The 14,879-nt window shown below is 38.0% G+C and overlaps 1 protein-coding gene across 1 annotated transcript in view; it reads right to left on the minus strand.

Moving 5' to 3' along the window:
* The window catches only part of LOC101712848 (serine/threonine-protein kinase ULK2), a 98,022-nt gene extending 83,684 nt beyond the window's left edge, over positions 1–14,338 (minus strand). The window contains exons 1-5 of the mRNA XM_087203834.1: positions 14,162–14,338; positions 12,873–12,965; positions 11,024–11,065; positions 5,322–5,354; positions 4,998–5,034 (exon numbers count right to left, since the gene is read on the minus strand). Coding sequence (XP_087059960.1) covers positions 4,998–5,034; positions 5,322–5,354; positions 11,024–11,065; positions 12,873–12,965; positions 14,162–14,251 — 295 coding nt within the window. The 5' untranslated portion in view covers positions 14,252–14,338. The remainder of the gene's footprint in view (positions 1–4,997; positions 5,035–5,321; positions 5,355–11,023; positions 11,066–12,872; positions 12,966–14,161) is intronic.
* Between the last annotated feature and the right edge of the window lie 541 nt (positions 14,339–14,879).

A 14,879-nucleotide genomic window follows, 5' to 3' on the forward strand; every position in this document is an offset into this window, starting at 1 on the left:
AACAGGTGTACAGCAAATGTGAATCTCTTACAAAACAAAAGAAGTTCCCCTTCATGTTAATCAAATACTGTACATGTGATAAAGGTTCATATTTAACCTAATCATTACATGAGTACAAATTAAAAACAAGGTGAAATCCTTATGTGGAATCTACTGCCTCTTGTACCTGTCAGGAATCTGTACTCCACATTATCTCCTTCCTTTTGTCTCCTTTGCTTCCAACACCACTGTCCTACACAGGATCTTTCCTAACTAAAGATACCTTTAAGAAGAGATATCTTGGGCTGGGGATTTAGCTCAGTGGTTCCGCCCCTGCCTTGCAAGAGCAAGGTCCCAAGTTTGATCTCCAGTACCAAAAAAAAGAGAAGAGATATCTTCACTACTATAAGGAGGTAATGTGTACATTATTAGAATGTAGTCACTATTCTTGAGGCAGTTAATGGCTAATATCCTGGCATGGCAGAGCTGCTTTTGTTCAAATCCCAGCTCTCTTCTCCCCTACATAACCCTGGAAGATAATCCCTCTTGGGCATAACACTGACTACATGAGGTTGTTATGACAATTAAACAAGATAACATGCCTAATAATGAAGACTTCAAACAAGTGTCTAGCACATAATACACACTCAAATGTAGTTAACTATAAAAATATAAACTTTCTACTAAAACAGATCTAAATGTCACAACTGCAATTTCTTAAATCTACATTAAAGATTAATATCCTTGAACCTGGGCCAGGGATTTAGCTCAGTGGTTTCGTCGCCTGCTGCATAAGCACGAGGACCCAAGTTCGATCCCCGATAACAACAACAACAAAAAAATCCTTGAACCTATTTAAATCCTTTGTGAACACATTTCTGTCCATATAATTCTCAGAATATGTTCTATATAACCCTTCCATCTTAAGAAAGGTAAAAATAACATCAATACTTAGAACAAGTGAAATGTTATGATTTTTAAATCATCTTAATGACATGCCAAGCGACATTTCATGGTTTTAAAATCACTTTAACCAGGCATGGTGGGACACACTGCAATCCCAGCACACAGGAGGATATGGCAGGAGGAACCCAAAAAGTGTGAGGGCAGCCTGGGCCACACAGTGAGTCCAAGGCCCTGAACTATATAGTGAGACCCCATCTTTTTTTTTTTTTTTTTTTGGTACCGGGGATCGAACTCGGGTCCTTGCGCTTGCGCAGCAGGCGGCGAAACCACTGAGCTAAATCCCCAGCCCAGAGACCCTATCTTAAATAAATAAATAAATAAAGACATATTGACATTTATGTCCTTTAAAAAAAAAAAAAATCACAAATACTTTTCCAGTGAGGACTATTTTTAACCTATCCTCCCTCTTTTTTGTTTTTTTTTAACTGATGCTCAGTTAAAAAAAAAATTCAAATACACTAAAAAATTCCAAATACACTAACAGATATAAAATGTGCTATCTTCCACATCATCCTCGTGGGTCCACTGTTAAAGTGTTAAAAATCTGAAGTACATTCTTCCAGATCTACTTTGTCAATGTCAACATATACTTTACATTATTAGCCTAGTTAAATCAATGACTAGCATTTCTCCCCTACTCCAGGGCCTCACACTAGCTAGGCAAGTATTCTGCTACTGAGCCACAGCTCCAGCTTTATTTGCATATTTTACTTAAATTATATTGCAACAACTAAAATGGATAGCATTTTTACATTTCATTCATTTACATTTAAGACAGAACAATATCACTACTTTAAACTGATGATAGCTATTTACAACTTGTATTTCTGTCTCATGACACACTATTAAATATACCTAAAATTTACTTAATTCAGAATTCAAATTCCAAGTGTTTCCATGGATAATAGAAACAATAACCTAGTTTAAGTTGTTCTGAACACAAATTACAATAAAACCTCACATCAGTAAATATGGCATGTATTCTCTTCAGACAATCCCAGAAACTGAAATTCCTACATGAGGAACTTTTTTTTGTTTTTTGGAGTTTTGAGACAGGGTCTCAACATGTGGTTTGGGCTTGCTTTGAACTCACTATGTAACCCAGGCCTCCAGGCAATCCTCCTGCCTCAGTCCCCTCAGTATTAGGATTACTGGTGTGCACCATCACGCCCACCAAGAACTGCATATTTTACTGTAATTCTTTTTTTTTTTGGTACCGGGGATCGAACTTGGTTCCTTGTGCTTGTGGTGCAGGCAGTGGAACCACTGAGCTAAATCCCCGGCCCAAGAACTGCATATTTTAAAGGCTTTGCCAACATCAAAACTCTTCTGAATGAATTTTTGAGCACATTAACACTGAGGTAGGCTCAGTCGTAGCTGTCGTTCAGTATATTCTGCAATAACTAATGGTAAAGTACAATTTACTTACTAACTTAGAATTTATTTCATTTTTTTGTGATACTGAAAATTGAACCCATGACCTACACACTAAACTACATCTCCCACTTTGTATTTTTTATTTTGAGACAGGTTCTCACAAAGTCACTAAGTTGCCCAGGTGAGGCTTGAACTCGTGATCCTCCTGCCTCAGTCATCTATAGCACCAGGATTACAGGTGTGCATCACCACACCCAGCTAAAATTTGTTTTATTTTATTTTTGTTGTTGTTTGGGGGGTTTTGTTTTGGTTTGGTTTAGTTTTTTGGTATGGGGAACTGAACTCAGAGCCTTGTGCTTATCAGGGAGGCTTTGTACTACTGAGCTACATCCTCAACCCTGTTTTGTTTTTTGAGACAGAGTCTCACTATATAGTTCAGGCTGGCCTCAAACTCTCAGCAATCCTCCTGCCTGAGCCTCCCAACTGCTAGAATTACAGGCATGTGCCACCACGCCTGGCTGAAAATATGTTTAATTTTAAACTTGCAATTTGACAGAATATGCTTTCAATATTTTGGAAATGTTTAAATTTTATTTATCAGAGCAAATAAATGGACTAAATGTTCATGCTATGATACAATGACTATCGATCTTCTACACATTCCAGACTTTTCAGACCAGTGCTCTGCAAAACAAATATAATGTAAGCCTTATATGTAAGTTTAAATCTTCCAGTGGCTACATTTTACAAAGTAAGAAGCTGAGCATGATGGCATATGCCTGTAATTCTGGCACTCAGGAGGCTCAGGCAAGAGTCCCAGGCCAGCCTGAGCTGAGCTACACAGTGAAACCCTGTGTTCAAAACAAAAATGAAAAGAAAGATAAAATTAATGTATTTAACCCAATATATCTAAAATATTATTATTTAAATTTGTAATGATTTTTTTTTTTTTTTTTTTTTTTTTGAGACAGGGTCTCGTTATGTAGTTCAGGCTAGCCTTAACTCCTGGCAGTTCTTCTGCCTCAGCCTCCCAAGTGCTGGGATCATAGGTATGCGGCACCATGCCTGGCTGTAATGAATATTTTAAAAGTAGTAAGATTCAATCACTCTTTTCTTCTGATAAAGTGCTCAAAATTCAGTGTGCAATTTACACTTCTAGCACATTTCAATGTGGACAAGCCACAGTTTAAAACACCTGATGGTCACTGGCTACTATTTAAGTGCCAACTAATATAGACAATTTCTTAAGACCCTAATTTCTTTCACATGTTTTTAGAAGTGTCTTTATTTTATTTTGGGTACCAGGGATCAAACTCGGGACCTTGCGCTTGCGAGGCAGGCAGAGGAACCACTGAGCTAAATCCTGGCCCTGGAAGTGTTTTTAAACTGCAAGAGATTCCCTTAAAGACTGTGACAGATTCAGGGATAGGTTAAAAAAACAAAATCAGAGGGAGGGGGCAAGGAGAGGAGAGGAAGGAGAAGTAAAAAGAATTATGATGTTTTAGGTGCATGTACTCCCCATGATGAATGCAATCATTATGTACAACAAACATGTACTAACAAAAATATATTTTAAAAGCCAAAACTCACAGCATTTAAATGATATAAACACTGAAACTAGAACAGTTTGCCTCGCTAAATTCAACATTCAAGCTCTTAAGCTCTTTGCTATTTAGTTCCCTGTTATAACAATATTGCTCTAGAAAATCTAATACAAAGTTCAAAACTATGGACAAAACTGCTGCCAATATTAAACTAAATCTACCACACCAGAAATTGTTTGTATCGGTAACACTTGCTTATGAAGGCAACTGATATTCTAATTAGGGCTCTAAACTTAAGTGCCATTTGATATGATTCCAGCAGAAAGATGTTCTCACCAGGAACACCAAGGATACCAAGAACACAAGATTCAGAGATGGACAAGGCAGAAGAACAAGCAGAGTGCTCTTCAGCTTCAACTCTTTTCTGCCAGCAGTGGATGAAAGTACCCATCTCACTGTATTCTATCTACTAGTAAATGACATTCTGAAATATTTTTTACCTAAATTGACAGATTTTTTAAAAACTACTAAATTCAGGACATTGACTGCCTCCAGGAAAGGACAGGAATGGTATTGCAGAAAGGCTTATAGGGCGCTTCAACAACACAATTTATTTTAAAATTGGAGGTATATACCAGTGTTCTTTATATTCTCTACACAGTTTGTGAATGTGGGCAATATTCTATATTTTTAAAACTTTTTAAAGTCTCATTTTTAATTTTACTCCTGGCTGCTAAGTGAAATTAAACATTTTAAATACTCTGTTTCTTCTTTGTAAACTATCCATACCTTTTAGGTGGGTATCCATTGAGGTATTAGTGCTTTTACCACCAATTCCCATGAATGTGTTTATAGGTTGTTCAGTATGTATTAACCTTTTACTATCATTTTTTATTAGTACATGTTTACAGTACATAATGATTACATTCTTCATACTATCTTTTTGATTATTTTCTTTTCCTTTTTGTATATTTCTACTGCATCTTTTTCTTTTGCCACCAGGAATCAAACTCGGAGCCTCACGCTCTATCTCATCTTTTAAGGGGTAAACAAGCAGATTCTGATTAAACAGATTACCGTTCTAGCTTTATTCTATTGAACATTCACACATAGACACACACACAAAATTACCTTGTAAATAATCTGCCAGGTCTCCACCATTGCAATACTGATATACAAAAGAAAAGGTAATTAAAATAAGAACAGTGATTCGAGATAAATTCAATTCATCCTCAGTTAATTTTTGTTTAAAAAAGTCACTTGTATTAATACAAATCTAACTAAAAACATAATTATGTAATCAAAACTTTAAATTTTACATATCTTATAAAGTCTAAATCACAAAATTTATAATTTTAAATTTCTAAGACAGAAATAGCCTATTGTCAATTTCAAAGTGCATACTAATCAAAAGGAATTTGAAACAAATTAAATGGAAGTTTGTATAATACCTACCTCCATTACCAGAAAGACAGAGTTGGGCAATTCCTAAAAAGCAAACATTAAATATCACTTAGAAAAAATATTAAATGCTAAATTAAAATAATGATAGTTGGGGGTCAGGGATTTAGCTCAGTGGTGCTGCTGCCTGCCTTGAAAGCGCAAGGTCCTGAGTTCAATCTCCGGTACCAAAAAATAATAATAATAATAATAATGATAGTTGGGCAGGGGATTTAGTTCAGTGGCACTGCACCTGCCTTGCAAGTACAAGGTCCTGAGTTTGATCCCTGTACCAAAAACCAAATAAATAAATAAATAAAGATAAAGATAATGATAGTTAATAAAAATACACTTGTTCATTATTACTCAGGCATGGTGGTACATGTCTGTAATCTCAGCACTCAAGAGACTGGGTCAGGAAGGATTGCTATAAATTTGAGACCAACACAGACTACACAGTGAGTTCAAGGCCAGCCTAGAATACATAGCGAAATTCTGTCTCACAAAAACCAAAAAACCAACAAACACTTTTAAACCACTATTAAAGCAGTAAACTCACAAATCCATCATAAAGTGAAATTTAAATTCCCAACAATGATTTAAGAATCCCCTCTTCAAAACCAAATCAAGTTCTGGTAACACTAATGTCATCAAGAGGGGGTGCAGCTCACTGTTGGAATCCTGGCCTAGCATATACAAGGCCAACTTCAATTCCTAACACCACAAAAGAAAAAAAAGAAGAAAGTTCAATTCTGTTTATGGCAAGAACTAAAGAATGATTCAAATTTTGATTATGACTGACCTAAAACAACACATAAGACAAAAGGCAAGGTAAATTTAACACTTGTGAACAAAGAAAATTCTTCGATCCTTTGAGAAGTACTTCCATTTTTAAAAGTTTCTGAGTTGGGTACCAAAATGACTTATAATCCTTCCTAGCAACACTAAACACACATTCTAATATCTGAAACACATGGCCCAGGATGTGGAGTTTTCTGTTTTTCTAGTTTTTATGTTTATTTGGGCTAAGCACATCAGGGAATTGCTGGCAAAGAGATGTTTCATCACATGTTACACCAGGACATGTTCTAAGATTTTAGGGAACTGATTTAAGGAATTTTACAGAGTCTCTCAAGTTATATACCTCCAGGTCTGCTGTTTGGATAAGTAATTCCAAGACTGGTTAGCTGACTCTTCAAAGAATTTTTATAATATTAACTAAATTTTAAATTGGGAGTCAGGTGTGGTGGTATATACTTGTATTCTCAGTACCTGGGAAGCTGAGGAAACAGAACTGCAATTTCGAGGCTAGCATGGGCTAGCCTGGACCACATAGTGGAACCGTCTCAAAAGTGTAAAAAAAAAAAAAAAAATTTACACTAGGCTGTTCCATGGCTTAACTTAAGCCATTGTTCAAATGTGACTGAAAATAGAGTACTTCCAAGTAGCACTGGACTCCACCAAGGTCCTAAATTCAAATATAAAGTTCTATGAAAAAAACAAAAGAAGGGCAGGACAAAAATGGGGCAGTTTACAGCAGCACTCCTCAGAATCAGTTCAAGAACCAGTACCAGTTGAGAAAATATTTTACTGCCCCACAATGAAATAGCTACAGAAATTAAGACAAGAATTTGAAAAGGTTTAAAGCAATTCCACAAAACAATTTTGTCTGATGAACCTAATTATAGTAAATTGAGGGCCAGGGTTACATGTAGCTCAGCAGTACAGCACTTGCATAGCATGTACAACAGAATGCATTCTATCTCCAGCATCAGAGGAAAAAAAATTTAAATGTCAAAAAAAAAATTAAATGTCAATTTGTAGGCCCTTTTTATCTTATCTTTGTAACAATTCATTCTTACTGGATTTTAAAAAAGCATCAGTCCACCCAGATCAGAAATAAAAAAATCAAGCTTCACCACAAGCTAGTCTTGTTTGCTTCCCTGTAACAAAAGCAACACAACAGGTTAGTACAAAGTTGTTTCACCATAGCCACCAAGGGCTAGACACCACAGTTCAAAACCTGAATGTAAAATTTTGTCTGCAAGGACCGGGGATTTAGCTTAGTGGTTCTGCCGCCTGTCTCACAAGCACAAGCTTCCAAGTTCGATCCCCAGTACCCTCAAAAATAGAAAAAAAATGTCTGCAAGAAACTCAATGACCTAGGATGATTTTCTTCACTTACTTCTCAAGTACTAGATTAAAAAACTGAAATACCTCATGCCAAAATTCTTTGATTCCAGAGATATACAGAAGGCCACAACAATTGTTAGCATTTACTCTCTGCTAAAGAACTAGGAGCCAGCTCCTGCCTCAGCAGGATCCCAGCATGAAGAAACTAAAACAGATGCCTGCCTGCCATCTCTTAACAGCAGCTCTCCCCTGACAAATCAGGAAGAAGGCAGAGAACAGTCAGCACCCAGCAGGCTAGAAGATCAAGTGCTTCCTCTTACCAAAAATAAAAACAAAAAATCTATATCTAAGAGTTAAATCATTTCCATTGTGAACTATATAGTTTTCATTATGAAACCTGATCAAATCCAGACCAAAACATATGATCCCTAAAATTACTCAGAAATCATTAAACGCTGACAACTTTAAACAATATTTTCTTTTATCAAGTACAAAAATATTACCTCACATCAGTGTTGCTTAACCATGTAATAGCAATAGTACCATATTCTAACTATTGCAGAGAAAAAGGAGCTAGGAATTAGAATCCTTAAGTGGTCTAAATAGTCATCAATAACTTGTGCTCACTCAACAGAAGAGGTCAAATTCCTATTTTGGTATTCTCAATTTTGGAGTTATACAAACTACTTAGTTTTTCTTCATTCATTCACTCATCCAATAAATAATGAAAAGGAATAATTTAATATCCTTGACCACTCATCCAAACCATCCTGTTTGTCTACCTTCAAAGCATGGAAGATCTCCATAGATTCAATCATACTTTCTCTTGAACACCTCTCATCTTCAGACTCCCTCTACAAAATAGTGCACATTTTTTAAAACAAAGTACGTACTTAGGTAACTTGGAACATGAGCAGCTGTAATAGGACTAACAGAACCAGCCAAATTGGTTCTCTCCTATAGACAAATTGAAACTCATGTGGTACCGAGGCACCAAAGAAGAATTCAGCAGAGAGGTTACCTGAATGATCAGAAGGGCTGAGAAGTGAGGCCCATATAACCTGAGAATCAAACCACTGAGAGCTTGCCACAGCTACACATACAGATTTCTCCTTTCCTGATATCTGAAAATCCTCACCCTCCACTCCTCTCCAGCATCCCCATCAACAAAATTAACATCATAGGCATTTCATTTTATTATTCTCCTACTCAGCTCCTTAAGGACATAGATAAAAAACCTCAAAGAATCCAGAAATGAGCCCACACACGTCGCTGATTTTTTTTTTTTTTGGTACCAGGGATCAAACTCTGGTCCTTACGCTTGCGAGGCAGGCGGCAAAACCATTGAGCTAAATCCCCGGCCCCTGTGGCTAATATTTTTTAAGTTTATTTTTACATTAGTTGTAAAAATAGTTGTAACCTTGAAATTCCTGATTGGTAATTCAGGTTTTTGAGTACATTTTCCCCAACAGTATCTCATTCTATAACCAATGTTGGTACTTAAAAATACTTTTCATTCTGATAGAAAAAAAATCTAAGTATACTCTCCTCTGAAAGAGAAACCTACTCTGCAATTACAAGGGTTTTTCTGTACCACTCCAAGAATGGTAAATTAACAGTTAATATTACTTAACAATTTTTTTACTAGGCACCAACTTGTACCACTTGGTGCCCTCTAGCTATAGAGAATAAGAAACAAACTGTATAAACAGCTCTGAGTAGAATGGACATTTCAACTAGGACTGTGAGATGAGTTTAGTTTTTTACTTTAAAGTAATTTTCCCCTTCTTTTTATAGTGCTATAATTTCTGGAATGATTCATGCTTATTTAAACAGGTAATAAAATATACCTACAACACTCATATATCCCAAACATAGTAGTTTAAACTCCAAAGTTTTTGGAGAGCATGCATACTCTATGATCAAAAATATGGGCATGCTTTTTGGCCTGGTAATTCTAATTCTAGAAATTGAACTATAAGCCTGAAAGGTATGTTATTTTATAGTATTGTCTATAACTGGAAAATCTTTTTATAAAATGAGAAAAACAATATACTATATCTTATAACACGGGTTTAAATACTTTTTGGTAAGATTGACCATATGAATAATGACAAACAACATGGGTTTAAATACTTTTTGGTAAGATTGACCGTATGAAAAATGACAAATAACACGGGTTTAAATACTTTTTGGTAAGATTGACCATATGAAAAATGACTTACATCTTATAACACGGGTTTAAATACTTTTTGGTAAGACTGACCATATGAAAAATTACTACATAAAAAAATGTATCTAAAACAGTCCATTTTTTCTCACCCCATTAAAATTAAGCACATTGAGAGCAAGGACTGTTTTATTCACTACTTTATTCCTACCACTCAGATCAATGACTGACATATGGTAACCATTCAAAAACTTGCAAAATGAATGTATTTAAATAATGTGAGTGAACACAGAAAAGTTTTAGCTAGAAATATATATTACTGAGTCACATAACACGTCCATTTATTTTACTGAAATTCAACTGTACAGACTAAGCAAAGCAAAAGAAAGGTATGTGAACCGTGCATAACAGTCTGCCCTGAAGTAAGAGAGAAAATCTGAATCTGCTGTTCCCTCCATATGCCTCAGTCCTTTCGGCTCTCACACAGTGAACACCACTTGAAGTGTGTTAGCATGTAAAAGAAAATTTTTTAAACATAGTATGGCCCCTAAATATAAGCAAACTACTGTATCTGGTGCACCACCCCAAAAACCAGTACTTTTCTCCAAAGATGACCTCTGAAAAGGATAATTCTATCTATAGAGAAATTTTGCTTTAGAAAATGACATTAGAATTCAGCTTTCCCATCTCCAAATACAACTCCATTGTATACCACATTGATAATCACAGATAACATCTGAGTTATGAATATGCCCTAACATCCTTGTTTTATTCATCTTATTTTCTAAGATTTCTGTGATTTACAAATGTTGCTTTCATAACAAGAAAAAAGCTCCATTTAATTTTTCAATAGCTCACACTATGTCTTTCTACATTTATCACAGAAATGCTAGATCTGGTATCAGCATTCCTCTACTTGACCTAACAAACTATCCTGACAGTATATTATCAACTGCTAGTAAATGTACCCATGCTGCACATTTTAGACTAGTGCTGTATATTTTAAACAATTTCTTAATGACACAACTCAAACTATTTGTCTCATTAAAAAAGAATTAAGGCAACTGTAAATTCCTATTAAGAATCACTGCTGGGAATGGCAGCACATGCCTGTAATTTCAGCACCTGGGAGGCTGAGGCAGGAGGATCACTGTGAGTTTGAGGCCAGCCTCAGCTAGTGAATTCAAGGTTAGCCTGAACTACACAGCCAGACCCTGTCTCAAAACAACACAAAAAAAGGAATCATCTAAATTTGTTTTTGTTTGTTTTTCAGTATCAGGATTCAGACTTAGGATCTTGCACTTGCCAGGCAGACACAGCACCACTGAGCTACAACCCCAACCCAATCACCTAAATTTGTATAAAACACAAATTTTTTAAATGTTTGTTTTTTAAAAAATGTGAAATAAGATACCTGAACATCATAGAGTGCTACAATATTTTCATGCTGAAGTTCCTGTTAAAGAAATTGAGAATTTAGATTAATAAGTATTCCAGTAATTTTAATATTTCAATATATAAATACAAATTAAGAATAACATATATTTACTATTTCTAGCATATTATACCTTTATTAATAGTGTAAAAATTCAATCTACTGAAAAGTGAAATGTACCCAATCAAACTTTACATGGAGCCTAAATATTTTTTTCAATACCACCATTTTGTAGACTCCTAACAAAATCACTATTCTTGTTTACAAAACAAATGCAACTATCAGTATGGACACAGACTACCAAATTTAATACAAATTTTTCTTTCTTTTTTTTTTTTTTTTTGTGGTGCTGGGGATCGAACTCAGGACCTTAGGTTTGCGAGGCAGCAGACCCATTGAGCTAAATCCCCAGCCCCTAATATAAATTTCTAATGGCAAAAGAGAGACAAAATTTTAAGGTGCTTTTAAAAAGCATATTATTTGCCTAAAAGAAAAAAAGTATATTTCTCAGCCATAAATCTAGTGTTTTTTTAAATTTTTTTTTTGGTACCGGGGATTGAACTCGGGACTTTGTACTTTCGAGGCAGGCGCCTGAACCACTGAACTAAATCACCAGCCCCCTCAGCTATAAATCTTACCAAAGAATTCTCCACAAGATAGTTTTGAGGAAAGCTGGTGAGTGCAGAATGAGAGTTCTATGCTCATATTAGTTTGCAAAACACGAAGTTAAATACGCTGAAACTGGGAGAATTTTTCATTGTCTTTAGTGAGCAATGTGTTTTGTGACTGTCCAAGTATTCAATAAACAGAATTTTCCAAATGTATTTGACCATGGAATCCTTTTTTTTCTCAAAACATCTCACTTGGATAATAACTGGCTAGGAGTAAAGTAAATTTTTTCCTTGGACTACCTCCAAGGAAAAAAACCTTCAATTAAAAAAAAGTCACCCCACTCCTCCCAAAGAAATTTAATTGTAAAGTAAGAGGGATTAACAGAAGAGGTGAACACTGTACCAGATAGGCCTCCCTACCCCTCTTCTCAAACAGTAACACAGTAACTAGAAAAGCAAAGATATTACGAGAAGTTAAAATCAATTTTCATAGAATCTCTCTAAGGTTGGCCAAGAGCCACAAATATGTTATTAAAAATAGCTTCAGGGGCCAGGGATTTAGCTTGGTCCTGGGTTCAATCCCCGGTGCCAAAAACAAAACAAAACAAAAACAAAAACAAAAAATAGCTTCAGCCAGGCATGGTGGCTGTAAATCCAGCACATGAGGCTGAAGCAGGAGAATTCCTTCCAGTTCGAGGCCAGCGTGGACTACATAGTGAGTTCAAGGCCAGCCTGAACTATAATGGAAGATCCTGGTGCTCCCTTCGGCACCACATATACTATATAGCAAGATTCTACTGCAAAAAAACAGGAAAAAAAAAAAAGCTTCAGTGTACTTAATGCTTCAAAACACTGACCATAGGGCCGGGGATTTAGCTCAGTGGTTCCAAAGCCTGCCTTGCAAGTGCAAGATTCCAAGTTTGATCCCTGGTACTCTAAAAAAAAAATAAAACAAAAAAACTGAACAAAACACTGACCATATAAAAATAAGCACCAGGGCCCCGGGGATTTGGCTCAGTGGTACCAAGCCTACCTTGCAAGTGCAAGGTCCTGAGTTGATCCCTGGTACCGAAAATAAATATATAAATAATAAAAATAAGCGGCAGGTGATAATTACCAAATTTGGACCCAACAACCAAAACTGCAAAGGATGCCATCATGTATATTTAGTTTACATTGTTTTACCCTAGTATGTAATAATACACAAAGTAACATACCTTTAAAATTTTAATTTCCTTTCCAAGCAGTATTTGTGATTTTGACAAGTTCTTTTTATTAATACTTTTAATAGCTACCTCCCAATCAGTTTTCTGAAAAGGAAAAACAGTGTTATTCCTAGAAATTATTAGACAGAAACAACAGGAAAAAAAATTTATAGTAACAAAATGTTTTTAGCAGCAGACAAAATGTGGAGAACTGGGGAAAAATTAAAAAGAAACTCAATCTCCAGCAACAGAAAAATTATTTCATAAATCAGTATAACAAACCAATGTTCTAAACACAGCTATAAAAACAGTAAATATGAAGATTACATAGGAACTAGCACCAAGTTTTTTAAAAAACTCAGTTTACAACCACATAAAAGTTATGGAGAAATGTGTATATAAACTTAGAAAGTGGTATGATTAGTTGAAAACAGTATTAGCTTGGCTAGATTATAAAGTGTTTTAATTTTTTCCTTGAGTTTTAAGTTATTTTCACAATAAATGGAAAGTAAGCAACAAAGACAGTGCACTGTGAACATGGCCCTTGGCAACAATCAAAACAAAGTCTTTATGATTATTTCCACTCTGAAGCCTTTCCAAATTCTTTAAGAGTTTAAAACCTCATGTGACCCTACTTGAGAAACAGCAAACGCTTTTTTTTCTTTTTTTTTAGGCTTGAACGTGAGTTCATGTTTAGTTGGACGGAAAATGAAGCATCCAACTATTTTTTTTTCCACTTTAAGTCCGTCTAACCCAGGAGAGTTAAGATGATACCTGACTGGTCGGTTTGTAGGAAAACCAATGTGGGAAAAGCGATACCTCCCATTCGAGAAAGCCTAAGGCTAATGGGAAAGCTGCCCATTTTCTGCTGGATCTGCAATTATCAACCTCAGAGGTGACAAGCCCTGGCAGCTCGGGGAAGTGAGGAGGGGGACCTTGCGTTCCACAGTAAGTAACTTCAGGTGGAAAGGTTTCTCCGTGTGGCACACAAGGGCGAATGCCTCAGCGCACTCTGGTTTATCAAGCACACTGACAAGGAGGGGGACCATCAGTGGCCGGGCGCCCGTCGGTAGGTGGAGCGCTGCCTAGAAGATCCGGCCTCAAAAAAACAATCCTTGCAAGACCAAAACAAACCCCGCGACTCTGACAGGGCGCACAATGGCAGGCCCGGGGCGGCGAGCCACGTAGTGGTGGTGGTTGGGTCCCGGCTCTTGCAGCTTCGCCAAATTTCAGGACCTCCCAGTCCGGTAACGCCCAGGGGTCTCGGCCTCGACCGAGCCAGCTGGATCGGCGGCGCTCACCTGACGGTGCCGCCCCCGAAAGACCACGGCGAAGGCCCCGTGTCCCACGAGGTCCTTCTTGCTATACTCGAAGTCGCCCACCACCTCCATGGCCGCGCCCCGGGGGCATACAGCAGGCGGGCGGCGCAACGGGATCAGCACCGCGGATCCGCGGGCACCGAGCGCGTCCGAGGGCGGCGGGACAGGGGCAGTCGCGGCCCCGGGCCCGGGCGGACGCTCATGCCGAGGCCGGAGCGGAAATGAGGAAGGCCGATGCGCGGAGCCGGGGTCAGCGAGGCCTATCCCAGCCCCGGCCGCTCCTCATGGCCAGGCCTGCCGCCGGCCGCGGGCTCGCAGGCGAAGCGACCTCGGAGCTGCTGGGCCAGAGGCGCCGCCACCGTCACTGTGCGCCCCCAAAGCCGCAAGCGCACCCAGGGGAAGTACACGGTCCAGGCCTCCCCATCCCCAATTCGTTCGGCCGCCTCGGCCCTTTCCGCTCGGGTCGCGTCGCCGCCGTTCTGGGGCCGCCGCCCTAGAACCCTCACAGCCCCGGACCGTGCGCCTCCCTGCTGGTGTCCATGACCAACTGGAACACCAGCGCGCCGGCCGCTCCAGCGCTGATTGCCGGCCCTCCGCGACGTCAGCGCGCCTTGTAGGACGTAGCGAGCGGCGAGACGGGATCCCTCCGCCGAGAAAAGGAGTGCGCACCGGACCAAGGAACCCCAGCACTGCAGAGCCC

The sequence above is a fragment of the Heterocephalus glaber genome, unplaced genomic scaffold (genome assembly GCF_053883595.1).
Source record: "Heterocephalus glaber isolate CG9 unplaced genomic scaffold, H.glaber_assembly_v1.0 deba00001811, whole genome shotgun sequence".
Taxonomy (NCBI): domain Eukaryota; kingdom Metazoa; phylum Chordata; class Mammalia; order Rodentia; family Bathyergidae; genus Heterocephalus; species Heterocephalus glaber.